The 26,569-nt window shown below is 42.3% G+C and overlaps 1 protein-coding gene across 2 annotated transcripts in view; it reads right to left on the bottom strand.

Moving 5' to 3' along the window:
* Positions 1-26,569, bottom strand: part of caska (calcium/calmodulin-dependent serine protein kinase a) — a 399,989-nt gene that overhangs the window by 11,983 nt on the left and 361,437 nt on the right. The window contains exons 17-23 of one of the 2 annotated variants that reach the window (XM_067992892.1): positions 26,050-26,118; positions 14,863-14,931; positions 12,691-12,726; positions 12,096-12,292; positions 9,678-9,793; positions 2,797-2,877; positions 2,588-2,668 (exon numbers count right to left, since the gene is read on the bottom strand). In XM_067992892.1, coding sequence (XP_067848993.1) covers positions 2,588-2,668; positions 2,797-2,877; positions 9,678-9,793; positions 12,096-12,292; positions 12,691-12,726; positions 14,863-14,931; positions 26,050-26,118 — 649 coding nt within the window. The remainder of the gene's footprint in view (positions 1-2,587; positions 2,669-2,796; positions 2,878-9,677; positions 9,794-12,095; positions 12,293-12,690; positions 12,727-14,862; positions 14,932-26,049; positions 26,119-26,569) is intronic. The other variant, XM_067992893.1, reaches the window with a different exon arrangement.

Raw genomic sequence — 26,569 nt, forward strand, 5'->3', positions numbered from 1 at the left:
GGTCGCCAATGGTGAGTGAAGGAAGTGGGGGATGCGCAAGACGCTGGAGTTGGAGTAGCACAAAGTTCTCGGAGGGGTGTAGGGCTGGAGGAGATTACAGGAGGGAGTGGTGAGACCATAAAGGGATTTGAACACAAGGATGAGAATTTTAAATTGGAGATGTTGGTGGACTGGGAGCCAATGTAGGATAGCGATGGGTGAGTGGGACATGGGTTGGGATATAGGCAGCAGAGTTTTGGATGAGCTGAAGTACCTTGCCCCAATAGCCATTCTTCTTGTGTGAGCTAGACAGAAGGCTATTCAACAACGGGGACCGGCGCACTTTCTAACAGAATCCACTAGATAGTGATCAGCAGTGGGAATCCTGGCTGATTTTTTCCCCTCCCTATTCTAAGGGCACAGTGACCCAACTGTAGAACCACTTGCTGTGTTGGATGAGATCAGCTAAATCATTTATTCTGAAAAGTAACCAAAACTTTATTAGTGTTCTACAAACAACATGTGAATGAGGGTAGTGCGGTTGAAGTTGTGTATATGGACTTTCAAAAGGCATTTGATAAAGTACCACGTAATAGTTTTGTTAGCAAAATCAAAGCCCATGGGATTAATGGGACAGTGGCAGCGTGGATACAAAATTGGCTAAGGGATAGAAAGCAGAGAGTAGTGGTGAAAGGTTGTTTTTCAGACTGGAGGGAAGTATACAGTGGTGTTCCCCAGAGGTCAGTATTAGGACCACTGCTGTTTCTGATATATATTAAAGATCTGGACTTGGGTATAGAGGGTATAATTTGTAAGTTTGCAGATGACATGAAACTCGGAAATGTAGTAAACAATGTGGAGGATATTAACAGACTTGAGGACATAGACAGACTGGTGAAATGGGCAGGCACATGGCAGATAAAATTTAACACAGAGAAGTGTGAAGTGATGCATTTTGGTAGGAAGAATGTGGAGAAGCAATATAAATTAAATGTTACAACTTTAAAGGGAGTGCAGGAACAGAGAGACCTGGGGGTGCACATGCACAAATCTTTGAAGGTGGCAGGATGAGTTGAGAAGGGGGCTAAAAAAGCATATGGGATCCTGGGCTTTATTAATAGAGGCAAGGAAGTTATGCTAAGCCTTTATAAAACACTGGTTAGGCCTCAGTTGCAGTATTGTGTTCAATTCTGGGCACCACACTTTAGGAAGGATGTCAAGGCCTTATAGAGGGTGCAGAAGAGATTTACTAGAATAGTACCAGAGATGAGGGACTTCAGTTATGTGGAGAGACTGTACAACCTGGGGTTGTTCTCCTTGGAGCAGAGAAGCTTAAGCAGAGATTTGGTAAAGGTGTTCAAAATCGTGAACGGTTTTGATAGAGTAAATAAGGAGAAACTGTTTCCAGTGGCAGAAGGATCGGTAACCAGAGGACACAGATTTAAGGTGATCGGCAAAAGAGCCGGAGGCGACATGAGGAAATTTTTTTTTAAAACGCAGTGAGTTGTAATGATCTGGAATACACTGCCTGAAAGGGTGGTGGAAGCAGATTTAATAGTAACTTTCAAAAGGGAATTGGATAACTACTTGAAGGGAAAAGATTTACAGTGCTATGGGGAAACAACAGGGAAACGGAACTAATTGGATAGCTCTTTCAAAGAGACTAATTGGATAGCTCTTTCAAAGAGCTCTTTCAAAGGCACGATGGGCCGAACGGCCTCCTCTTGTGCTGTATCTACTATGATATTATGAACACAGGTGCTTTGATTTAAGCTTATAGACTACCAATTTACTCTAATGCCCAGAAAGTTCAACAAATATAAGATTGTTTAATAATGTCTACTCTTTCCTTGTAATAATAAATAATGTTAATTTTATTACATTTTCTCCCTGTATCTTTTTGTTGGTCAGAAGTGAAAGAACAATTCAGATACAGGTTAAGGCACAGCACAATATGATGGCAGTCCCTGTGGGACTGTATCCCATCATTGTCTTCGGGGGAGAGGGAAAAAAAAATATAATTACAAAAATCCATGCAACAGTACAGTCATTTGCAATTATTATAAAATCCAGTTATTAATGAACTGGAAAAGTATTGGACAAAGTTCCTCACATAGTCATTTACCAGTCTTTAAAGTATGTACAACAAGAAACACATGACTCCCAAGCAAAACTTGGTTTCAGGGCTGCCGGCATTTGTGCTCATTTATCTCAGTTGGGAGGTCTGTGTCAGTTCTCAGCCAGTTCACTGGAGGGAGAACCAGGAAAGACGGAGGCACTGCATTTTAAGCTGAAAGAAAATCAACAATGCCCATTTTATTGTCTGAATCTCACTCTGAAGTCAGCTGACTTTGGTTGTGAGAATTCCTCAGCCCAGACCGTCCCATCCTCCAGGGTGGAGGAAAATGTACGAGAGTAAGTAGCCTCTAAGAATTTGTAATGTGGTATTAGTTTTGTTCTTTCACATAAGATCTTCATCTATGTTTGGTGAACACAATACCTCATATATAACAACCATGGCTGTCCAACAAATCATAGCAACTTTGATTTAAGAATTTAACTACTGATTACTTCAGGCAAGAAATACATTTCAAAAGCCACCACTTACGTGGAATAGGGTATGCAAATCTGTCTGGATGCTTTGTGATCAGAGTGTTTTTAATGTGCCTTCGTCCTACTCCATGGGCACCTTTTCCACAAACAAAAAAAGGCAAAAACTGAGAAAAGTCTTTATTCACTTCTAAAATATAATTTGGACAGTAATGTTCGGTAATTGCCATTCCATAGTTTTTGTACTAAATTATGATTTTCTTTTACCTAGTAATACTAGTGTCTTCCTTCTGAAGGCTGGCAGTTTTACTACTTCTTCATATGTGACGAGATCTAGTTGGTCAAAGACTAAAAGAGAGACCCATTGTGAGAATAAGTTCCATATTATAAGCATCATGATCATTTTACAAAGCAGCTAAAACTACAAGGGAAAAGTTTTAACATTCCTGAAAATTTTCAGATGAGGATTATAAAATCTGTTAGGATCTGATGGACCAAATTAAAATTAATTACTCTGTTTATTCTAAAGCAGCTGCAGTATAATAACACAAGTTATTCTGCATTCTATTAAAAAATTCTACAGATGAGATGAGATGAAATGTATTTGGTAATACAATTAAATAATGAGTGTTATTAAAACTGGAATCCGATTTTCCTTATTAAATAAAATCTCTCAAAACAAAATGGTTGATTGAAAGATGCTGCATATACATATTTTAATTGTTTTTGGTAGTGGTAAAATTACTTTTCATGGAATAAATGTGTATATTTGCAATACTATATAGCATTATAGAATACTAAAAATGATATAAGCTAAACAGCATCATAGAACATAAACATTCTTTTTAAGAGTAAACTTGTAGAATATGGGAAAATGCATCCTGAATGATTTACTGTTATGCTGAACATCTATATCAGTTACAAAAATGAAATGCAGTCTCCTAATTTTTCTGTAAGTACTTTTACTGGGCTTTCTTACTTTTTATTGGCAGTTTTCTTAGTGTCATTGGACATTTGTCTCCTATGCACTGAACATCTGAAGAAAATCTAAGCTGCAATCAAGCAGAACGAAAGCAAGGGAGATCCTTTTGTCCCTGGGGAGGGGACACGTGGGGGAGAAACACTCACTTTCATATAGGTTAATATGCAAAACTCAGTAAACTTTAATTTTAAAAAAATACATATTAAAGTGGACTACTGGAAAAAAATGAGTTGAAACATTTGTTGAATTTCAACTTTTGAAACCTTACATGGAGCCACTGTAAATAATTGTAGACTTTAGGACAGTTCTAAGCCAGGGCTTGAAGAAGTGTTTGTATGAACAGTGGATACCCAGTTGTTGCTGGCAGGGGCCTGGAGTACTTAATGCACTAACAAAATGGGCATGCTTCTTCTCTTCCTGTCCAGTTCCATAATATTCATTCCCATCCCCCCCTTCTAAATGCCAATTTGTCTCCAAGACTCCCTCTTTTCCTAGCTGCAATGTGTCCACTTAATATAATGCTGGTCTTGTAGAGAGAGATTGAGGGTAAGCCACTGGGGAGTTGAGTGATTCCAGTCTCCTTCATATACTGATAATATAACACACTATTGGAAATCATGGGGGCATCAGAGTTATGGGAGAGTTGGCAACTGGTTGAGAAGAGTGAAAGCACATCAGGCAGGTAGGAGGCATGAAGGGGATGTTAAGATTCCTAAAATAAATCAAACTATAAAATATGACTTAAAACACTAATTTAAAAATAAACATAGTAGACAGGGGTCGGCAACACCTGCAATAATATTCTCAATTTTTAATATGAAGATCAATGGTACAGACACCATAGACTTTGTCTTCAGTTACAGTATTTTATTAAAGGAAATGCCACCATTTTACTAAAGGAAATGCCACTAGAGCCTTTAATGGTGTACAGTCACACATTTCATAATGAAAAGTAGAGCCCATTCTTGCTGTTGCAAATTAGATGAAACACTAGGTAATTTCAGGTGTACTTACAGGGAAATTATGAGTCTTACATAGAGATTCCAACTCGCAGTTAAAGCAGCATTATATTTTTATAATGCATCATTATGCATTAACACAAACATTTAGCCTTGCACATCCTAAATAAGTGTACCTAATTAAGATAAAAAATGTTCACTTTATGGTGTATCTCCCTATAGTTTGACTATTAGTAACTCACTGCAGAATCATATTATCGCAGGAGGGGTCACTGTGGCAGAACTGTTTCTTCAGTCGTACCTTCAATTAGAGAAGTGTGTGGCTCTTTCAATATTGAACGGATCTGAACAGCACACGTAAACGCAACCAGATTAATATATTTTCATTACTCCCCCTTTCCTCAATTTTCTTCTACTCTCATTCTGCCACGACTTACTATTGACAATTGCCATCCCATGCGTAGCTGACAGGAGAAACACCTGAAGGGATGACTGACACAGAATGCCACTACTGAATGGGGGGAGTGGGGGGAACATCTGCTGAAGTGTGGGACTCATTTAATGTCACTGCTTGAGCAGATGGCAGGGAAAACACAGGTTAAGAGACTGAGGTGTCAGAGGTTCAGGTTCTTCCCTGAGATGCTTACTGTCCACCTAGTGGTCCTGTTGAGTTCTGATCAAAGTTAATAGGTTGGCAAATTTGTTGCTGGGCTCCACATCTGCACCAACACAAGTGAAGTGAAGTGGAAAATGTCATTGTTTCACCCCTGGGTTCTTCACATCAATTTACTTTACAAAAGTTCAATCTTTATTAAGCTAAATATAAAAACAAGTTTTCCAACAGAATATAATGCAGCTTTAATTTCTGTAATGTTGATGAGACAAACAAAAATAAAAAAATGATGGAATAAGGGAGAAAAGTTAATGTCACTCAACCACAGTTACTTACATGCATAGAGGCCATTGGGTGGAAGACAGCATGAAAAAATGTATAAGCATCATTGTTTAAGCAATGTTGCATTGTATTGTTAAATTAATTACAACCAAAATGTATAAAACACACAAAAACCCACATCAAAGCAAAATCAAATTTTACATTACAAATAAAATGCAATGTGTGGAAGATATATCTTAATATCCATAAAAAGGCAACAAACATATTACATTGCAAAAGCACTTAATAATTCTATGTAGATAAAATAATAGACAGTCAGGGTAAACTGCAGACGTGTGCAGTCTTGACTTGGTTTGGGACATGAACTGGTGGTCACAAATATGCATACAAACCCAAGACCAACTTGAGACTATTAAGTCTGTAACACATCCAAGACTAGGTGTTATATAATTGCATACAAAGTTTCTTGTTTCTCCCCCGCTTGCTCAGTTTGTGATTATTGTATCACAGTTTGATTCCACAGATGAAGATCCCTTTGCGATGATCAATGGTTGTGTGCTGTCATAGATGTACCATCACAGCACAGGTTAAGTGTAGAAGCAAATTTGGATGTACAGCATTGGACAATCGTTCAAAGCAGAGAGTCTGATTCTCAGCCCTGATGAACATTTGAACTTGGGTACCCATTGTGGGTGAGTTTTCTTGACTTTATGTCTAGATTGATGGATGGAATATGTCCCTGGGGGAGGGCAACAACTACATTGTTTCCTTGAATGACTGACTTGTCCCTCACCAAGGTGGATCATCTGGCGGTCAAAATAAAGCAACTGTATGCCAAAAATTGAGCTGTCTCTAGCTGAGGATATCCTGATAGGTGGTAGTTACATTTTCCAGCATACCAAAATGAATATGCAGATTACAAGGATTTAATTTTCAGCAGATCTAGGTTTACAAAGGAACTCTTACTACAGCATAACATTTGGGATGCGCTGTCACTGTCCAAATCCATGCCCATCACTCCTGAAACTCCCCGTTTGAATTCCACTCAGGTTTCTGCCTCTGCCCTGAATCTTCCCTAATTAAAGTCACAAATGACATTCTCTATGACTATGATCGGAGTGCACTATACTTATATGTCCTCCATAACCTCTCTGCAACCTTTGACATGGTCAACCAAACCATTGCTCCTCCGACACCTCTCTTCCATTGTCCAGCTCAGTGGGACTGCCCTCACTTGATTCCACTCTTACCTATCCGATCGTAGCTAGAGATTCTCTGGCAATGGCTTCTCTTCATTCCCCCACATTGCTCCCTCAGGATCCCTCTAATGATCTATCCTTCACCCATCTTCTTCTTCATCTACATACTGCATCTTGGCAATATCATCTGCAGAAACAGGCTCAGCTTCCAAATATATGTTGACAACATCCAGCGCTACACCTCTCCACCAGCTCTCTTGACCCACCACTGTCTTTTTGCTGTCAGACTCCTTGTCCAATGTCCAATCTTGGATGAGCTGCGGTTTCCTCAAGACCAAAGCTATCGTCTTAGACCTTCCAAAACTCTACACCGGTATCACTGATTCCATCCACCTTCCCGGCCACTGTCTCAGACTGAAACATACTGCTTGCAACATTGGCATAATTTTCAACCCTACACTGAGCTTCCGACCGCATATGCTCTTCATCACACAGACTACCTACTTACATCTCTGTAACATCACCTGCCTTTACTTTTACCTCAGCCAATCTGCTGCAGAAACCTTCATCCATGCCTTCATCACCTCCAGACTCAACTATTCCGACACTCTCCTGAATGGCCTCCCATTTTCCACGCTCCGTAGACTTCAGCTAATCCAAAACTCTGCTACCCATATCCTATCCCACACCAAGTCCTGCTTGCTCATCATTCCTGTTCTTGCTGACCTACATTGGCACCCAGCCCCCCAATACCTCATCCTTGTGTTTAAATCCCTTCATGACCGTGCCTCTTTAGACTGTGGCCTTATGTGCATCCCTACTTCCCTTTGTCCCACCTTCACCTAACTAGGTCCTATGCTTTGGAATACCCTTCCTAAACGCCTCTGCCTCTCCACTTCCCTCTCCTCCTTTAAGGCCTTCCTTGATACCCACCTCTTTGACCAAGCTTTTGGTCACTTCTTCTAACATCTCCTTCTTGTCCATTTAAAAAAAAATTATGCCTCTGTGAAGCACTTTGGGATGTTTTTCTACATTAAAGCTGTTATATAAATGCAAGTTGTTGTGGTTATATATTTCTGCTGACTGCAGAACAATGAATTTTAATAATTTCCACCCCACCCACAAATTTATTTTTCTTTTCTGAAGGCTGTAACTGAGATATTGTTAGTTCCATATGTGCTGCTGCCAGTCCTCTGTCTGAGTGGCTATTCTTCAGCTGCAGGTCCAGGTAATGAATGTTGGCAGGCTATTGATCATTGGGGAGTGAGGAGGAGGCATCAGAGTTCTTTCTGGTTTGTCCTCACCAAATGTCTACATAGATGCCTTTTCTAGCAGGGGTTAGATAGAATCAGGACCAGGTCCTGGGATGAGAGGGTTATCCTGTGAGGAGAGTTTGAGTAGAATGGGCCTGTATCTCCGGAGTTTAGATAAATGAGAGGTGATCTAATTGAAACATGTAAGATTCTGAGGGGGCTTGACAGGCTAGATGCTGAGAGGTTGTTTCCCCTGTCTGGAGAGTCTAGAACTAGGGGCACAGTCTCAGGGTAAGGGGTCGGGCATTTAAGACGGAGATGAAGAGGAATTTCTTCATTCAGAGGGTTGTGAATCTTTGGAGTTCTCTACCTCAGAGGGCTGTGGATGCTGAGTCATTGAGTATATTCAAGGCTTAGATAGATAGATTTTTGGACTCTACGGGAATCAAGGGTTTTGGGGATCGGGCGGGGAAGTGGAGTTGAGGTCGAAGATCAGCCATGATCTGATTGAATGGCTGAGCAGGCTCGAGGGGCCGTATGGCCTACTCCTGCTACTATTTCTTATGTTCTTATGTTTTCAAGTACCGTGGCTGATTATTTTCCCTCCATTAATTCAGGGATATGGAGGTCAATTGTAGCTCCCCTGCTGATGCCCTGGGTGACGTCAGTGGACTCAAAACACACCAGGTATCAAAGCTAGTTTCAAAGGGAAGGGGTGCAGTAGCAGGTTTGATTAGCAGCTCTTTTGGCCTTCTCCAGACAGGGGAAGGAATCAAGAACCAAGCCCCAACTTCCTGTGGTTGGCAGTCAGACAGCAAAGTGCTGCAGAAAATACAGGAGACTGCAAGGAGAGGTGATTCTGCCCTACGCTGTGGGCAGAATGCAGAGGAATTATTCTGTTTTTAAGTTAAGTAAGATGACCTACTGAAGTGGGGTAACATAACATGTTCATTATTTATTTCATTACGCGAAGATAAGTTTTAGTGATTGAACTAAACAAATCTGATCTTAACTGATGCTCTGTATGTTCACATTACTGGGAAATAAAGCAGCTTAACGGCTCATATCAAGCCTTGTCTCACCTAGGGGTAATTTGGTCCACCGTCGGAGAGACTGAAGAAATATACGTATGAAAGACATGAGTATTCAATCCAGATCACAAGGGGATGCTATTGTTACGTCCCCGGATTATGCTATTATACAAATAGAAACAGGGCAATGCGAGTCAACTCCCATGAAAGTAAGACACTCAGACTGCTTAAGGGAGCAACTGACAATACTGAACCTGAGAAGTTATTACAGTAGGTCCAAACGGATAACAAAAACATAAATATGAGGGAGAGAGAGAGCAGCAAATATAATTGTTATTTTAGTATTAAAGACGTGCAACAGCTAGAAGAAAATACAAAAAAAATAGAATTCTAGGTTGGCAATACAGTTTTTCTCCATCTCTTAAATCATGATACTGAATTATGCTTACTTTGATAATTCAATGATATCTGAAAATTTAAATCTTAACACTCTGGAATGCTTTATTTTTGTCGAACTCCTAATCTTTAAAAGTGACTGCTGACAAATATATACAATCCATGAAATTCTCTATATTAATTGGATTAAAACTGAGAACAAGCCAAGACATTCTGATTGACAATATTTCAATGGTGGCAGTAACCCCTTTATTTTTAATGGGTCACTGTTGGCATTAAAATAACACTGATCAGAAAATCTTGCTTTGTTTACCAATCCAGTTTGGATCCTATTATTATTTTATTTCTGAATGTAAATTATTTTTTTTAAGGAGGGTCAGAGTAGATGCAACAGCATTTAAGAATTTCATTATCTAAGCTAAGTATCAAATACCTGCATTGTGCTTGGCCAGGTATTTATCCTTGTATTGTTTCTTCTTCTTCCCAAACCAGGTACAGCTAGCCTGCTGCTCCTGTTTGGTCTTTTCCATTGCTATACATGCAACGCGCCTTGTTGTGAGAAACAAAAATATAACAAATTAGGTACCAGTTGTCGATAAGAACATTGGAAGAAAGCATAAAAAGAGAAAAGGCAATTTGTACTATCAAGTTTGTACTTTCCATAGGCCATGAACAACCTACTTTATTGTGAACATTACCCCATTTAATCTTATGTGGGAAAGTTCTGCAGAGGTACTCCACAATCCTCAAAGATTGTTCAGAATATTTACCAATCCTCACATGTTCATTACTGAATACTGGCCTGCTCATTTTCTCCTAACTCTCTTCCTCTGCCACAGCAGTACAGGAATTCCTGCATCTCACACTCCCAACCAGATATTTATCTAGTTCTTTTTTGAAGGAGGTAATTAACTTTACTGATTGGCTGGAATTTTTTTTTAATGCATATTAGAACAGGCAAAATATTTGGTTTGATTTGTTTTCTAAAATGGACTATATAAACCAAACAAAAAAGAGTGCAATCCTGTAAATGTTTTGTGTTGCGCTTTAATCAGTGAAAACGTGGAACTTCGGGTTATTTTCCCCAAACTGGTTCGTCACACACTTTTAAAAAATCCAGACCAGAATGAGGTAAGGGGTATAACTATGGCACAAACACGAACCTAGCAAATATTCCTATTCATGAAATTGGGTAAAGGAAATAATTAGTCACTTAAGTTGTGTTTTTCCTCTGCCATTCTCTCCTAAATTGGTTGGCTCCTTGTTAAAGTTATAGTTCCATTGTTTCTGGTTCCTTCCCTAATTTCCCATTATTCATGCGTGAGACTTCATGGTGAGAGTTGGCAGGCTATTTGATTGCAAAGGCCAAGCCTGATGTTCCTCTCTCAGCATCCATATTAGTGCAATTCCTACAGAGTTGGGGGATACCGATCAGGAGTGGGAATCGAAGGCTTCAGTCTTACCAATGCTCAGCTGGAGGAAATCACGGCTTATCCGTGAGCTGAATTCCAGAGGTGAGGTGAGAGTGACTGCCCTTGACATCAAGGCAGCATTTGACCGAGTGTGGCACCAAGGAGCCATGTTAAAATTGAAGTCAATGGGAATCAGGGGGAAAACTCTCCAGTGGCTAGAGTCATACCTAGCACAAAGGAAGATGGTAGTGGTTGTTGGAGGCCAATCATCTCAGCTCCAGGACACTGCTGCAGGAGTTCCTCAGGGCAGTGTCCTAGGCCCAACCATCTACAGCTGCTTCATCAATGACCTTCCCTCCATCATAAGGTCAGAAGTGGGGATGTTCGCGGATGGTTGCACAATGTTCAGTTCCATTCGCAACCCCTCAGATAATGAAGCAATCTGTGCCCGCATGCAGCAAGACCTGGACAACATCCAGCTTGGGCTGATAAGTGGCAAGTAACATTCGAGCCAGACAAGTGCCAGGCAATGACCATTTCCAACAAGGGAGAGTCTAACCACCTCTCCTTGACATTCAACGGCATTACCATCGCCGAATCCCCCACCATCAACATCCTGGGGGGGGTCACCATTGACCAGAAACTTAACTGGACCAGCCACATAAATACTGTGGCTACAAGAGCAGGTCAGAGGCTGGATATTCTGTGGCGAGTGACTCACCTCCTGACTCCCCAAAGCCTTTCCACCATCTACAGGGCACAAGTCAGGAGTGTGATGGAAACTCTCCACTTGCCTGGATGAGTGCAGCTCCAACAACACTTAAGAAGCTCAACACCATCCAGGACAAAGCAGCCCGCTTGGTTGGCACCCCATCCGCCACCCTAAACATTCACTCCCTTCACCACCGGCGCACCGTGGCTGCAGTGTGTACGATCCACAGGATGCACTGTAGCAACTCGCTAAGGCTTCTTCAACAGCACCTCCCAGACAAGGGCAGCAGACACATGGGAACAACACCACCTGCACGTTCCCCTCCAAGTCACACACCATCCCGACTTGGAAATATATCGCCGTTCCTTCATCGTCGCTGGGTCAAAATCCTGGAACTCCCTACCTAACAGCACTTTGGGAGAACCTTCACCATACGGACTGCAGCGGTTCAAGAAGGCGGCTCACCACCACCTTCTCAAGGGCAATTAGGGATGGGCAATAAATGTGGCCTTGCCAGCGACGCCCACATCCCATGAACGAATAAAAGAAAATCCAAGACGGGATGTGGGATAAACAGTCTGACAACACAGAGGCAATGGAGGGGTCGAGACAGATTGTGGAAAGGTAGGTGATATTTATTCCAATCATGTCTTGAATGGAATAACCATCATAGACAATTAAGTCAGTTTCATTAACTTGATGGTAAAAGATGCCTGAGCAGACATACCATTCCTGGAGTTCAGGAGAGGGGATGAGTCCAGCTGTACCATTTTTAGAGTTTTCTAGCTTGCCCTGCCACCAATTGTGATCATCCTTACTGATGATCTGTATAATCTCTCCAACTCGGAACCGGATCCCAGCCTCTTTACAAGGTATAAGGTCATCCTTTGATGGATCATATTCAAATTGTGCTCGAACATAAATCTATGAGACAAATAGGGTTTTATAAGAAAACATAACGAGACATTGAACTGCACATCCAGGGCATTAAAACATTATTAGAATGCACACAAAACTGTAAAAAAATCTATCAAATACAGTAACACAACAGCAAATGCAAGGGTAAAGGTAAAAGCAGTTACAAACATTTTCACTAATGAGCTGTTTACAATTTTTACACAATCTAATCAAAAGTTTACAAATTTCTATATCTGCAATATTCAGACAGTTGCTGGAAATTTTACACTGGTCGGTTATAGATTCAAATACAACTAGCTGAAAAGTTAAATACTGCAACATACAAAATATTGAATGAAAAATGGATTGACTGCCAGTACTAAGTTATGGATACTATAAAGTTTCTATGGAGTTCAACTATTCACCTGTCGTCCTTTTGGTTGTGTAGTTGACGGCAAGTCCTGTAGGATAAAGCCAATCCAATAAGAAACGGTTTTCATTTCACCTTCGAAGCAAAACTAAGACAATTCTACCACATTTTACATTTTTATAGGTTTTATTACTACAAAAATGATACAATCAGGTGTTAATCATCAGTTTGCATTATGCATCAAGCCATTACATAAAATGATATAGAGAATAATTAGGCCAGGCTGTTTAGCAACAAGCTGTAGAAAGCAGATACCGGCTGTGAACAGTTATTGCCCCATCCCCAATATGTAGTCAACATATTCAACACAAATATACAGCTGAGCTGCAGTAACATTTCAATAATCTTTCAACACAATTGAGCATTCTAAATATTTTAATTGTGGATAAACGCAGTTATTGCCCCTCTATAATATTACTTATCTGTAATTATTTTGTATATGTTGGCTTAAACAGGGTAGGATGGGGTTTAGGCTATGAAAACAAAATTTACTCTATTTGAGTAGCTTTGCTAACTGGGTCATTTTGATTCAGAGTATTGAGTTGAGTTACTGTACTACTTGAGTTCTTGCAACAGGGAATGTCCAATTCATTAACCATAAGTACACTTAGTAATAAAAAAAAAGGTTCATCACCATCCTTCTGTAAATTATTTGCTCCCATTTCCTTTAGTTCCCCCATCCCACACGCTATCCTCTGACGGAATGTTTGGGCAGGTGACCTGTTTTCTGTAGAGTAAGTTTATACTGGGAAAAATTGCTAAATTGCCACTGAACACCTCCAGCAATAATCTGAAATTGGGAGCTTGCTGTGTGGGAAAAATTGATGGGTGCAATTTGCAGTTTAGTGCCCCTGGGTCATGAAGGGGATAATTATCCACAGTTTCCATTTCTAATTGCTATCCAGCAACCTCTGCTGTTAGTATATGTATATGGACATTGGGTAGGACATGATCAGCTTCAGTTGTGATGCCTTCCATGCAGGAATAGCCTGCTGAGATTCACGCTCACACAGAAAAATTGGCCAGTTGGATAAGGAAGCAGGAGGTGATGGTCCCTTGTGGAGCTGGGCCTGAGCAAGGGATACCTTCAGGAAAGGAGAAAGGGTATGGGAGAAAACTGGCAGAAAATAAGAGGGCAAAAAAAAAATTGTAAACTTACAGTACTCTACTGAACACTGCAATTATGAAGACACAGCAACATCCTAACTAAAATGAAGGATGAATGCTAGCAGTCAATGCATCAAATATCAAACCAGTTTTCCTATCAAAGTCACCAAAAATGGTACAAATATGTGTATTCTGAAGATACCTAGTCAAGGCCACTAAAAAGAATTTCTTCGCAATCTGAGAAATGTTCAGCAACCTTTCTGTGGCAATTGTTCAAATGTGTTCTTAGTCTTTTAGAGCTCTGCATGCCAATTGTACAAATTTAGACCAAAATTTCTATTTTTTGCCCCAGTCTCTGAAGCAAAATAAATTATGAACATTCTGTAATAAACAGGCAAATCTTATATGATTGATGTTCTGCTAAAAAAAGCTCGATGCTGGTAAGTTAAGAACTTGTGTTGAAAATGTACTAACAGTCCCAGGTTCTTTATTACTAATAGGCATAAAATGATCTGTAGCGTTGAGTTGCCAGGCCAGACTTCAGCTTCACACCGTAATGTGCATGTACCACGGCAGCAGGTGGGCACACCAATTTGAGAACTCAGATAGCGGAAACCAAACCATACCTCTCAGAGCTCTCGTGTGAACCATGCGTTTGAAGACCTCGTTGTGATGCTGTGCCAACATTCAATTGGGCACCATCGTTACACAAATTATTTCTCTTCACTTCTCCCCTTACCCCACTTCATTTTAGTTCTTCTTCATAAACAAACAATCTAAGTGGAATGGAATATTTCCAGTATTTGATTATGCCAATGCACCTTGTAAGGAAGATGCATTGCAAATCAAAACGGTGAATCCACAGCTGCAAACTGGTCTTAATAAATCACCAGGATACGAATGACATTGCCAATGGCTTCTTTGCACTTAGTATTAAAAAAACAACTGATAGGAATTTGTCCTGTAGAAAGGTCCTCAGTACAGAGGTAATGGTCAACACTAATAAAGTTACACCACTGGCAACAGAACTTTGGATTTGTGTTGTAAATGGAAGCCTTACCGAAACAGAATTATAAGTGCTGCTATAGCCGTTAGCTGGGGATTGTCTGGATGTGGAGGGGGAATCTCTCTGCAATGAGACAGAAGGTTCAGTAGCACCTTAAATACACAACTGCAATACACTTCAGAATTTTATACACGGTTTTAAAGGATTTATGCATAGGTTAAGGTTCAATTCAATTGTTTCTTAGCAGGAATCATTTGCTCAATTTTTTCATGTACATTAGCTTTTGAGCTAAGCCGATTTATTCAAAAATACGTTTGTAATTGAACAGCTGTGTAGTTAATTCACGTTTTACATAATCACTGTGGTATTAAACTAAAAGGTTCTACCCAAAAGCTTGTTTACATGGAATACTTAAATAGGGATAAAATCTGAATTCAGGTATGGAGTAGGAGTACATTTACAATAATTTAGGAAGATGAAACCAGGTTACCTGTTCCCATCCTATGGTGAACTCTTCTACATATCAGGAAATGGTGGTACAGAATTTCTATCCTACCTAGTATAAAAGCACTCCCTGATACTCTTTAAGCTTCTTAAACTTTCCTACTGTAAATAAAGCAGTATCAAATTCAAGGGGTATAAGCTTCTCCTTCAAAAGTAATAAAATTGTGAGTTGTTCATATTAATAACAAATGTAAGTTGGACTATCACTAAGTTGGAATGGCACACAAATCACATACCATGAAGCCTGATATGAGTCCCGTTCATAATAGTCATTCTGTTATTTTTTTCCCTTTTCCAAGATTGTTCTTTTGTGTCATGTATATGGAAGTTTTATATCTGTGGGTGGTGGACTAGTAGAATTACACTGATTCCAATCAATACAGTTATAATTATGTGTCATCAGAGTCTAATCCTAAGCACCAAGCAGTTTGCTATGTGTGCCTCCTGCTACAGTACTTCAACTGAGCCGTATGATGAATGCTGTCCATAGATCACAATGTCCTTTTTTTTGGGTGGGGGACGGGGGTGGGGAAAGAGAGAGACAAGAACAAGGTTAGCTTTAAAAGAAAGAATATTTACGAGAAAGAATATTTAGGAATGGAATAGAAGTTCGCTTGATGGCCCAGTGGGTCTATGCAGTGAGTAGTTGAGCCATACAGATCAGGAGGCTCCTAAGTTTGATTCCCAGACTGTGCTGAGTTAGCTGATCTTAGCCAAGGACAGGGCACAGGGTGTCACAACTGGACTCAGTGCTCTGAGTCAGGAAAGGGAAAATTGGCCAGAGTTCCTGCTCCTGATTTCGATCCAACTACTCCTGTGGGAAGTGGCTGTGTACAAAGGCTAAGAACAGGATTAGGCTCGGCTATAATGCTCTCCACATTTGATTACCCAGCCAACACTTGCGGTTAAGACTCGCAGTTTCATTTAAAAAAAAAGTTTATAAAAGTGGCACATGTGCAAGCATGCAATGGGCACCTGCAGTATGCAAAGCTTTTCTTTCCATGTGTTGAAACTCCTGATGCGAACTATGTCAAAACAAACTATTTATAAGGCAAGTCCTGTTGAAGGCAATTGAAAGGTAGCTGGGATAGAACTGGAAGATCTAGTAGCAGCCATGTTCTTCTCTTTGAAGTTAATCTGGCCACTTTCATCATCAGTAGGAGCAACTCTGACTGCTGCATTCCAGTGTGGTCTCTGCAGCATGAACAAGATATCAGTGAACTATGAAGTGTCGAACTGTACTGTTTAGGTGAAGAATGAAGGGAATAGTATTTGTATAGCTACTGTGCAGTGTTGAGGAACAGGAAAACTATATACTTTTAGTTAAAATAGGCCTTTTGTCATGTACTTATACAGGGTTCTATTAAATTCTGGCTTTGAGAACTTATTTGAATAAGCTTAAATTGAATACACAGCTAAAGTGTCGACACTTCAATTAAGAGTTATATATTATTTTGTCATCAGATTTCAATTACAGTTGGAGCACTGTGTAAAATTAAGACACGCTATTCAGAACGAGAAAATACATTATCCACTAATATAAATCTCTGCAAATAGGGCCCTTATTTTGAACATATGCTTCAATTTTGTCGTAAAAACCCATCTGGTTCACTAATATCCTTTAGGGAAGGAAACCTGCCGTCCTTACCCGGTCTGGCCTACATGTGACTCCAGACCCACAGCAATGTGGTTGATTCTTAATCGCCCTGTGAAATGGCCGAGCAAGTCACTCAGTTGTACAAATTCGCTACAAAAAGTCAGAATAAGAATAAAACCGGACGGACCACCTGGCATCGGACCACTAGGCACTGGACACGACAAAGGCAAACCAAGCCCAGTCGACCCTGCAAAGTCCTCCTCGCTAACATCTGGGGAATTGTGCCAAAATTGGAAGAGCTGTCCCACAGACTAGTCAAGCAACAGCCTGACAAAGCCATACTCACAGAATCATACCTTTCAGCCAACGTCCCAGACTCTTCCATCACCATCCCTGGCTAGGTCCTGTCCCACCGGCAGGACAGACCCACCAGAGGCGGCAGTACAGTGATATACAGACAGGAGGGAGTGGCCCTGGGAGTCCTCAACATTGACTCTGGACCCCATGAAATCTCATGGCATCAGGTCAAACATGGGCAAGGAAACCTCCTGCTGATTATCACCTACTGCCCTCCCTCTGCTGATGAATCAGTTCTCCTCCATGTTGAGCACCACTTGGAGAAAGCACTGAGGATAGCAAGGGCACAGAATGTACTCTGGATGGGGGACTTCAATGTCCATCACCAAGAGTGGCTCGGTAGCACCACGACCGACCGAGCTGGCCGAGTCCTGAAGGACATAGCTGCCAGACTGGGCCTGTGGCAGGTGGTGAGCAAACCAACATTAGGGAAAAACTTACTTGACCTCGTCCTCACCAATCTACCTGTCGCAAATGCATCTGTCCATGACAGTATTGGTAGGAGTGACCACCACACAGTCCTCGTGGAGACGAAGTCCCTTCTTCGCACTGAGGACACCATCCAATGTGTTGTGTGGCACTATCACCGTGATAAATGGGATAGATTCAGAACAGATCTAGCAGCTCAAAACTGGACATTCATGAGGCGCTGTGGGCCATCAGCAGCAGCAGAATTGTATTCCAGCACAATCTGTAGCCTCATGGCCTGGCATATTCCTCACTCTACCATTACCAACAAGCCAGGGGATCAACCCTGGTTCAATGAGGAGTGTAGAAGAGAATGCCAGGAGCAGCACCAGGCGTACCTAAAAATGAGGTGCCAACCTGGTGAAGCTACAACTCAGGACTACATGCATGCTAAACAGCGGAAGCAACATGCTTTAGACATAGCTAAGCGATTTCACTACCAGCGGATCAGATCAAAGCTCTGCAGTCCTGCCACATCCAGTCGTGAATGGTGGTGGACAGTTAAACAACTAACGGGAGGAGGAAGCTCTGCAAGCATCCCCATCCTCAATGATGGCGGAGTCCAGCACGTGAGTGCAAAAGACAAGGCTGAAGCGTTTGCAACCATCTTCAGCCAGAAGTGCCGAGTGGATGATCCATCTCGGCCTCCTCCCGATATCCCCACCATCACAGAAGCCAGTCTTCAGCCAATTCGATTCACCCCACATGATATCAAGAAACGGCTGAGTGCACTGGATACAGCAAAGGCTATGGGCCCCGACAACATCCCAGCTGTAGTGTTGAAGTCTTGTGCTCCAGAACTAGCTGCGCCTCTAGCCAAGCTGTTCCAGTACAGCGACAACACTGGCATCTACCCGACAATGTGGAAAATTGCCCAGGTATGTCCTGTCCACAAAAAGCAGGACAAATTCAATCTGGCCAATTACTGCCCCATCCGTCTACTCTCAATCATCAGCAAAGTGATGGAAGGTGTTGTCGACAGTGCTATCAAGCGGCACTTACTCACCAATAACCTGCTCACCGATGCTCAGTTTGGGTTCCGCAAGGACCACTCGGCTCCAGACCTCATTACAGCCTTGGTCCAAACATGGACAAAAGAGCTGAATTCCAGAGGTGAGGTGAGAGTGACTGCCCTTGACATCAAGACAGCATTTGACCGAGTGTGGCACCAAGGAGCCATGTTAAAATTGAAGTCAATGGGAATCAGGGGGAAACTCTCCAGTGGCTGGAGTCACACCTAGCACAAAGGAAGATGGTAGTGGTTGTTGGAGGCCAATCATCTCAGCCCCAGGACATTGCTGCAGGAGTTCCTCAGGGCAGTGTCCTGGGCCCAACCATCTTCAGCTGCTTCATCAATGACCTTCCCTCCATCATAAGGTCAGAAATGGGGATGTTCGCTGATGATTGCACAGTTTTCAGTTCCATTCGCAACCCCTCAAATAATGAAGCAGTCTGAGCCTGCATGCAGCAAGACCTGGACAACATCCAGGCTTGGGCTCATAAGTGGCAAGTAACATTCATGCCAGATAAGTGCCAGGCAATGACCATCTCCAACAAGAGAGAGTCTAACCACCTCCCCTTGACATTCAACGGCATTACCATCGCTGAATCCCCCACCATCAACATCCTGGGGGTCACCATTGACCAGAAACTTAACTGGACCAGCCATATAAATACTGTGGCTACGAGAGCAGGTCAGAGGCTGGGTATTCTGCGGCGAGTGACTCACCTCCTGACTCCCCAAGGCCTTTCCACCATCGACAAGGCACAAGTCAGGAGTGTGATGGAATACTCTCCACTTGCTTGGATGAGTGCAGCTCCAACAACACTCAAGAACCTCGACACCATCCAAGATAAAGCAGCCCGCTTGATTGGCACCCCATCCACCACCCTAAACATTCACTCCCTTCACCACCGGCGCACTGTGGCTGCAGTGTGTACCATCCACAGGATGCATTGCAGCAACTCGCTAAGGCTTCTTCGACAGCACCTCCCAAACCCGCGACTTCTACCACCTAGAAGAACACGAGCAGCAGGCCACATGGGAACAATACCACCTTCATGTTCCCCTCCATGTCACACACCATCCTGATGTGGAAATATATCGCCGTTCCTTCATTGTTGCTGGGTCAAAATCCTGGAACTCCCTACCTAACAGCACTGTGGGAGAACCTTCACCACACGGACTGCAGCGGTTCAAGGCGGCGGCTCACCACCACCTTCTCAAGGGCAATTAGGGATAGGCAATAAATGCTGGCCTTGCCAGCAATGCCCACATCCCATGAACGAATTAAAAAAAAAATTCCAGATCAAATCAAACTATATTAATTGGATGTTTTGCAATCCACAAGGCACTTTTACGTTTGGGGTTTCTGTAATTTGGGTTGTGGGGAAACAGATATCTTTGTGCTGGCTCCCTGCGTTTACATTACTAAAACTGGCTTCCTTAACCTACGGCAGAATCAAAGACCTATAAAAATGTGAGACTATGTAGGCTTCGAACATAAGTGCTAAATGTATAAGTGCCTATAGAAATATCTTTGCCTGAACAAAGGGATGTTAGACTGCATTTTGTACACCATGCATTTTTTTCTTTTTTGTTATTTCAACCTTGCCTTTAAAATGTTATCAATACAACCACAGTTCTAGTTACTGTGCTAACTGAAGCACAAAGAGACAAGCCTAGTACAATTTCTGGGAATCTGGATAAATTCTGGAATTATAGGATTGAATAGTAACGTAATTATCTTATTTATTAGATGAGAAGGTAGGTGAAACCTGAGGAACCTGGTGGGATTAAACATTTTTGTTTTCTGGAAACAGACTGAGTCAGAATGCTCATGTTCTGATGCTGCACTGTTGCAGTATTCATTTTCTACCACCAGAGGTGGCTAGTGAACAATGCAAACACTCCAGATGACTCCAGATGGGGTTTGCAATCTTGGGATCCTGTATCCCTGGCTATGTTAATAAACCCACAATCCTGGGATTCATGGCCTAAAAATTCTGGGCGTTTGAAATTAAAGCAAAGTAAAAATGAAGTTTCCCCGATCAGCGGGAGCAATTCTGCCTGCATTATCCCTAGTGATTGGGGGAAGTAGTGTTGGAGCCAATTAGAAACAGAGACAGCAGGACAGATGAGAGAAAAGGATCCATAGCTGAAGCAGGTGAGAAAGAGAAAGAAAGAGAGGAGCCAAAACTAAAGAGATATTGCAGGATGGAGAGGGTGGAGTGAGGCAGAAGTGAAAGAGTGAAAACAGAAAATGCTCGAAACACTCAGAACTTACTATTCTGATGGACAGTCATTGACCTGAAACGTTAATTCTGTTTCTCGCTCCACAGATGCTGCCTGACCTGCTAAGTGTTTCGAGCATTTTCTGTTTTTATTTCAGATTTCCAGCATCCACAGTATTTTGTTTTTGTTTTAGAGGTGAAAACCTGGTTGGGGATAATAGAAAGATATTATATTTTATATTCTATTCATATCACATTTGGAGTTTTCCCATTGCTGATCCATGGACCTGTGTGTTCAATTTTCTGCTTGCTTAATTCGGGCCAGATCCTTTTCGTATCTCGCTGCACTGTGCCTTTTCCAGTCCAGCACCTTTTCCAGTCCAGCACCCTTATCATTGACTCATTATCCATTTCTATTCTTACATTGAACCTAACTATGTCCTCGAACAAAAACAGTCACTTCATTGAAGCAACAGTTAGGAAAAAATACAATCTACTGTATTCTAAAATGAAATCTGAGATAGTTTCTTTGTTAGATCATTTCAAAGGAGAAGTTCCAAGGTAAGACTGTTTTTGAGCAATGGCAAAATGACAACCCTGAAGGCATACATTGTTCTGAACAAGTGATCTGACAACAAATTGCTACAGATTGTTTTATGATGTCCAGTTGCTTAGAAGAGCATCTGATGACGTAAGGATTTTGATGTGGAGATGCCGGTGATGGACTGGGGTGGACAAATGTAAGGAATCTTACAACACCAGGTTATAGTCCAACAATTTTATTTTAAAATCACAAGCTTTCGGAGATTATCCCCTTCGTCAGGTGAGTGAGTGAATAAGAGGTTCTCAAATCGCATATCTTATATTAGGCTGGGACACCATCACACCAATCAAAAGGTGTCGTTGGTGTTCAGACAGGTTAGCCACGGAAAAACAGTAGGCCCCAGTATGCTGAATACACATTTTGTCAAATTACACAGACAGAGAGAAAGAGACCCAAAAGGCAGAGAGAGAGAGAGTATTAAAAACAGATAACTTTTTTTCCCCCTTGCTGGTGGGGTTACGTGTCGCGTGACATGAACCCAAGATCCCAGTTGAGGCCGTCCTCATGGGTGCGGAAATTGGCTATCAATTTCTGCTCGACGATTTTGCATTGTCGTGTGTCTCGAAGGCCGCCTTGGAGAACGCTTACCCGAAGATCGGTGGCTGAATGTCCTTGACTGCTAAAGTGTTCCCCGACTGGGAGGGAACCCTCCTGTCTGGCGATTGTTGCGTGGTGTCCGTTCATCCGTTGTCGCAGTGTCTGCATGGTCTCGCCAATGTACCATGCTCCGGGGCATCCTTTCCTGCAACGTATGAGGTAGACAACGTTGGCCGAGTCACAGGAGTATGAACCATGTACCTGGTGGGTGGTGTCCTCTCGTGTGATGGTGGTATCTGTGTCGATGATCTGGCATGTCTTGCAGAGGTTACCGTGGCAGGGTTGCGTGGTGTCGTGGACGCTGTTCTCCTGAAAGCTAGGTAATTTGCTGCGAACGATGGTCTGTTTGAGGTTGGGTGGCTGTTTGAAGGCGAGCAGTGGAGGTGTGGGGATGGCCATAGCGAGGTGTTCGTCGTCATCGATGACATGTTGAAGGCTGCGGAGAACATGGCATAGTTTCTCCGCTCCGGGGAAGTACTGGACGACGAAGGGTACTCTGTTGGTTGCGTCCCGTGTTTGTCTTCTGAGGAGGTCTATGCGATTCTTCGCTGTGGCCCGTCGGAACTGTCGATCGACAAGTCGAGCATCATATCCCGTTCTTACGAGGGCGTCTTTCAGCGTCTGCAGGTGTCCATCGCGTTCCTCCTCGTCTGAGCAGATCTTGTGTATTCGTAGGGCCTGTCCATAGGGGATGGCCTCTTTGACGTGGTTGGGGTGGAAGCTGGAAAAGTGGAGCATCGTGAGGTTGTCCGTGGGCTTGCGGTAGAGTGAGGTGCTCGTCTTTGATGGAGATTTGTGTGTCCAAGAAAGAAACCGATTCTGAGGAGTAGTCCATGGTGAGTTTGATGGTGGGATGGAACTTGTTGATGTTATCGTGTAGTCTCTTCAGTGATTCTTCGCCGTGGGTCCATAGGAAGAAAATGTCGTCTATGTATCTGGTGTATAGCGTTGGTTGGAGGTCCTGTGCAGTGAAGAAGTCGTGCTCGAACTTGTGCATGAAAATGTTGGCGTTTTGGGGTGCGAATTTGGTCCCCATGGCTGTTCCGTGTGTTTGGGTAAAGAACTGGTTATTGAAGGTGAAGACATTGTGATCCAGGATGAAGCGGATGAGTTGTAGGATGGCGTCTGGAGACTGGCTGTTGTTGGTGTTGAGTACTGAGGCTGTCGCAGCGATGCCGTCATCGTGGGGGATACTGGTGTAGAGTGCCGAGACGTCCATCGTGGTGAGAAGTGTTCCTGGTTCAACTGGTCCGTGGGTGCTGAGTTTTTGTAGGAAGACCAACCGCAACATCGTCATCAAACCAGCGGACAAAGGAGGAGCCATTGTCATACAGAACAGAATGGACTATTGCAAAGAAGCATACCGACAACTGGACAACCAGGAACACTACAGACAGTTACCCGCAGATCCGACCAAAGAACACACCCACCAGCTCAACAAACTGATCAAGACCTTCGATCCAGACCTTCAAAGCATCCTACGTGCTCTCATCCCGCGTACTCCCTGCGTGGGAGACTTCTACTGCCTCCCAAAGATACACAAAGCCAACACACCCGGACGTCCTATCGTATCAGGCAACGGAACCCTGTGTGAGAACCTCTCTGGATACGTCGAGGGCATCCTGAAACCCATCGTACAGGGAACCCCCTGCTTCTGTCGCGACACTACAGACTACAGGAATCCCAGAACCTTTCTTGCAGTTCAGTCTTACAAACATGGTATATATTAGCTTTTTTTGAGGCAGGAAAAAATTGCTAATTTTTCCTATCCCTTCTCCTTTTAAAAAATTATATTTTGGTGAAATGTTTGTGCTCATTTAGAACACTTCTTCCACTTTTCTAATCCAGTATCAATACAAACACTGTCTAATGTAGCATGGCCCATGCAGAGTTTTGCTCCATCTATTCTGTCCCATCAACATGCCTTAACACAAGCTGAGAAGAATACCTTCATTGCATCCATATGAATTTTATTCTCTTTGCACATCACATACTCTTTTGGCCTATCTGAATAAAACTGACAATGTAGTGTTCCACTGTAGTGAATTATGGGCAATTTTGTATTGTGAACCTGTGCCCATGAGGAAATGGGTTGAGTTGAGTTGAACCAATCTATCCTTGGGCCCCTTCCTATTTCTCATCCACATGCTGTCCCTTGGCGACAACATCCAAAAGCACGTCAGGTTCCACATGTACGCTGACACCCAGCTCTACTTAACCATCACCTCCCTTGATCCCTCCACTGTCTCTGATTTGTCACACTGCTTGTCCGACATCTGAGCAAAAATTTCCTCCAACTAAATATTGGGAAGACTGAAGCCATTGTCTTCAGTCCCTGCCACAAATTCAATTCCCTAGCCACCGTCTCCAGCCACCGTGAGACTGAACCAGACCGTTCTCAACCTTGGCATCCTATTCGACCGAGATGACCTTCCGACCACAAATGAGCTCCATCACCAAGACCTCCTACTTCCACCTCCGTAACATTACCTGTCTCCGTCCCTGCCTCAGCTTATCTGCTGCTGAAACCCTCATCCATGCCTTTGTTACCTTTCGACTTGACTATTCCAATGCACTCCTGGTTGGCCTCCCATCTTCCACCCTCCATAAACTTGAGCTCATCCAGATATCTGTTGCCCATATTCTAACTCATACCAAGTCCCATTCTCCCATCACCCCTGAGCTTGCTGACCTACATTGGCTCCCAGTCCGGGAACGCCGATTTTAAAATTCTCATCCTTGTTTTCAAATCCCTCCATGGCCTCTCCCTTCCCTATCTCTGTAACCTCCTCCAGCCCTACAACTGTCCGACATCTCTGCACTCCTCCAATTATGAACGCTTGCATAGTCCCGATTTTAATCGCTCCACTATTGGCGGCCGTGCCTTCTGCTGCCCAGGCCCTAAACTCTGGAATTCCCTCCCTAAACATCTCCGCCTCTCTACTTTTCTCTCCTTCCTGAAGACGCTCCTTAAAACCTACCTCTCGACTGTCCTAATATCTCCTTATGTGGCTCGGAGTTAAATTTAGTTTGATAATGCTCCTGTGAAGTGCTTTGGGACGTTTTGCTATGTTAAAGGCGCTATGTGAATGCAAATTGTTGTTGTAGTAGTAGTAGTAGTAGTAGTAGGACACCTACATTTAGCAGATAGGTTTAAAGCTGGATTCAATTGCAGGTCATAGAGGTGAAAGAACACTGTGTCGTCTCATTGTGCCACGTAGTCCCCAATACTAAAGACAGCTATAACATAATACAGTTAATGTAATCTTATTAATTAGATAATTGGCAAAGTTCACCCTCTACATAGTGGGATGGCATCTATATAATATATTAAAATCCTTGAGTTGGTAATGCTGTCATGCCCCCAGTACATTTAAATCAATAGGTAATGCTGTAATGGTAATTCCTGTTATTCCTACTTGCTCCAGTGGAGGCAGTGTAACCTTTCTCAGCCTGTTACAACAAACACAGCTAAAAGACATACGGTTTAATCTGTCTAAGCGTGAGCAAGGCCACAGGAGATTTACTAGTTATTAATTATATTCAATATAAAATAGAAAGAAATAATTAATCTGGGTGGAAGGAATTTATGGAGTAACATTTAAGTAAACAACTAGCCACTGAAACAATCCAAATTAATCTGTTTTTCCATTCACTAAAAAAAAAATGTTTTTTCCATGTCATTATATTGAAGAGGGGACTGGATGGTGAGGTCCACTCATCTATTCCGTTATCTTTGTTGTAAAATTGGTGTGCATAGTGAGCAGTACAGGCAGAACCAATCTTCACAGAAAGCTTTAACGATCACCAGTCAGCAGGCAGTCAGTCATAGAAGTGGGGGTAATATATATATAAAAAAACTAATTTTTAAATTTGTTACCTCACAGGAAGATGATTGAGTGCGATAACTTGGCACAATCTTGAAGGTGATACTTCCTCTCATTTCCCTCTGGAAGGGAGAAAAAGTTAATATTCATTAAGAGTAGATAGGAAATTGCAGGACACAAGAACCTGGCATTTAAACAGTATGTACAAGATGAAGCTACTAAGTGTTAACAACCAAAGCTTTGATATACAGTTTCACAACAAAGTTTTAAGTTTTCACCAAGTCAATTTATTTGTGCAATAGAATCGTACTAAAGGCAGCATTTGACCACGTTTGGAGTTTTATTTGGAAGCAGTTGAAGATTCTATTAGATGGTGCCTATATCTGTCTTCACATTTGATACCCGAACAAAAATAGCCAGTGGAGAGATAGAGAGCTCAGTAATCACCTACAGGTAAATCAGGTCTGGCTAGGCAACCTTTTGTCTCAAATATGAGAAATAGGCAGAAAATCATCTTATCATTGGAATCAAGGAGTCAAACAAGGAAAGAGAAATTTACCTCAACGTCTGAAT

This window comes from Heptranchias perlo, chromosome 11 (assembly GCF_035084215.1).
Source record: "Heptranchias perlo isolate sHepPer1 chromosome 11, sHepPer1.hap1, whole genome shotgun sequence".
NCBI classification, from domain to species: Eukaryota; Metazoa; Chordata; class Chondrichthyes; order Hexanchiformes; family Hexanchidae; genus Heptranchias; species Heptranchias perlo.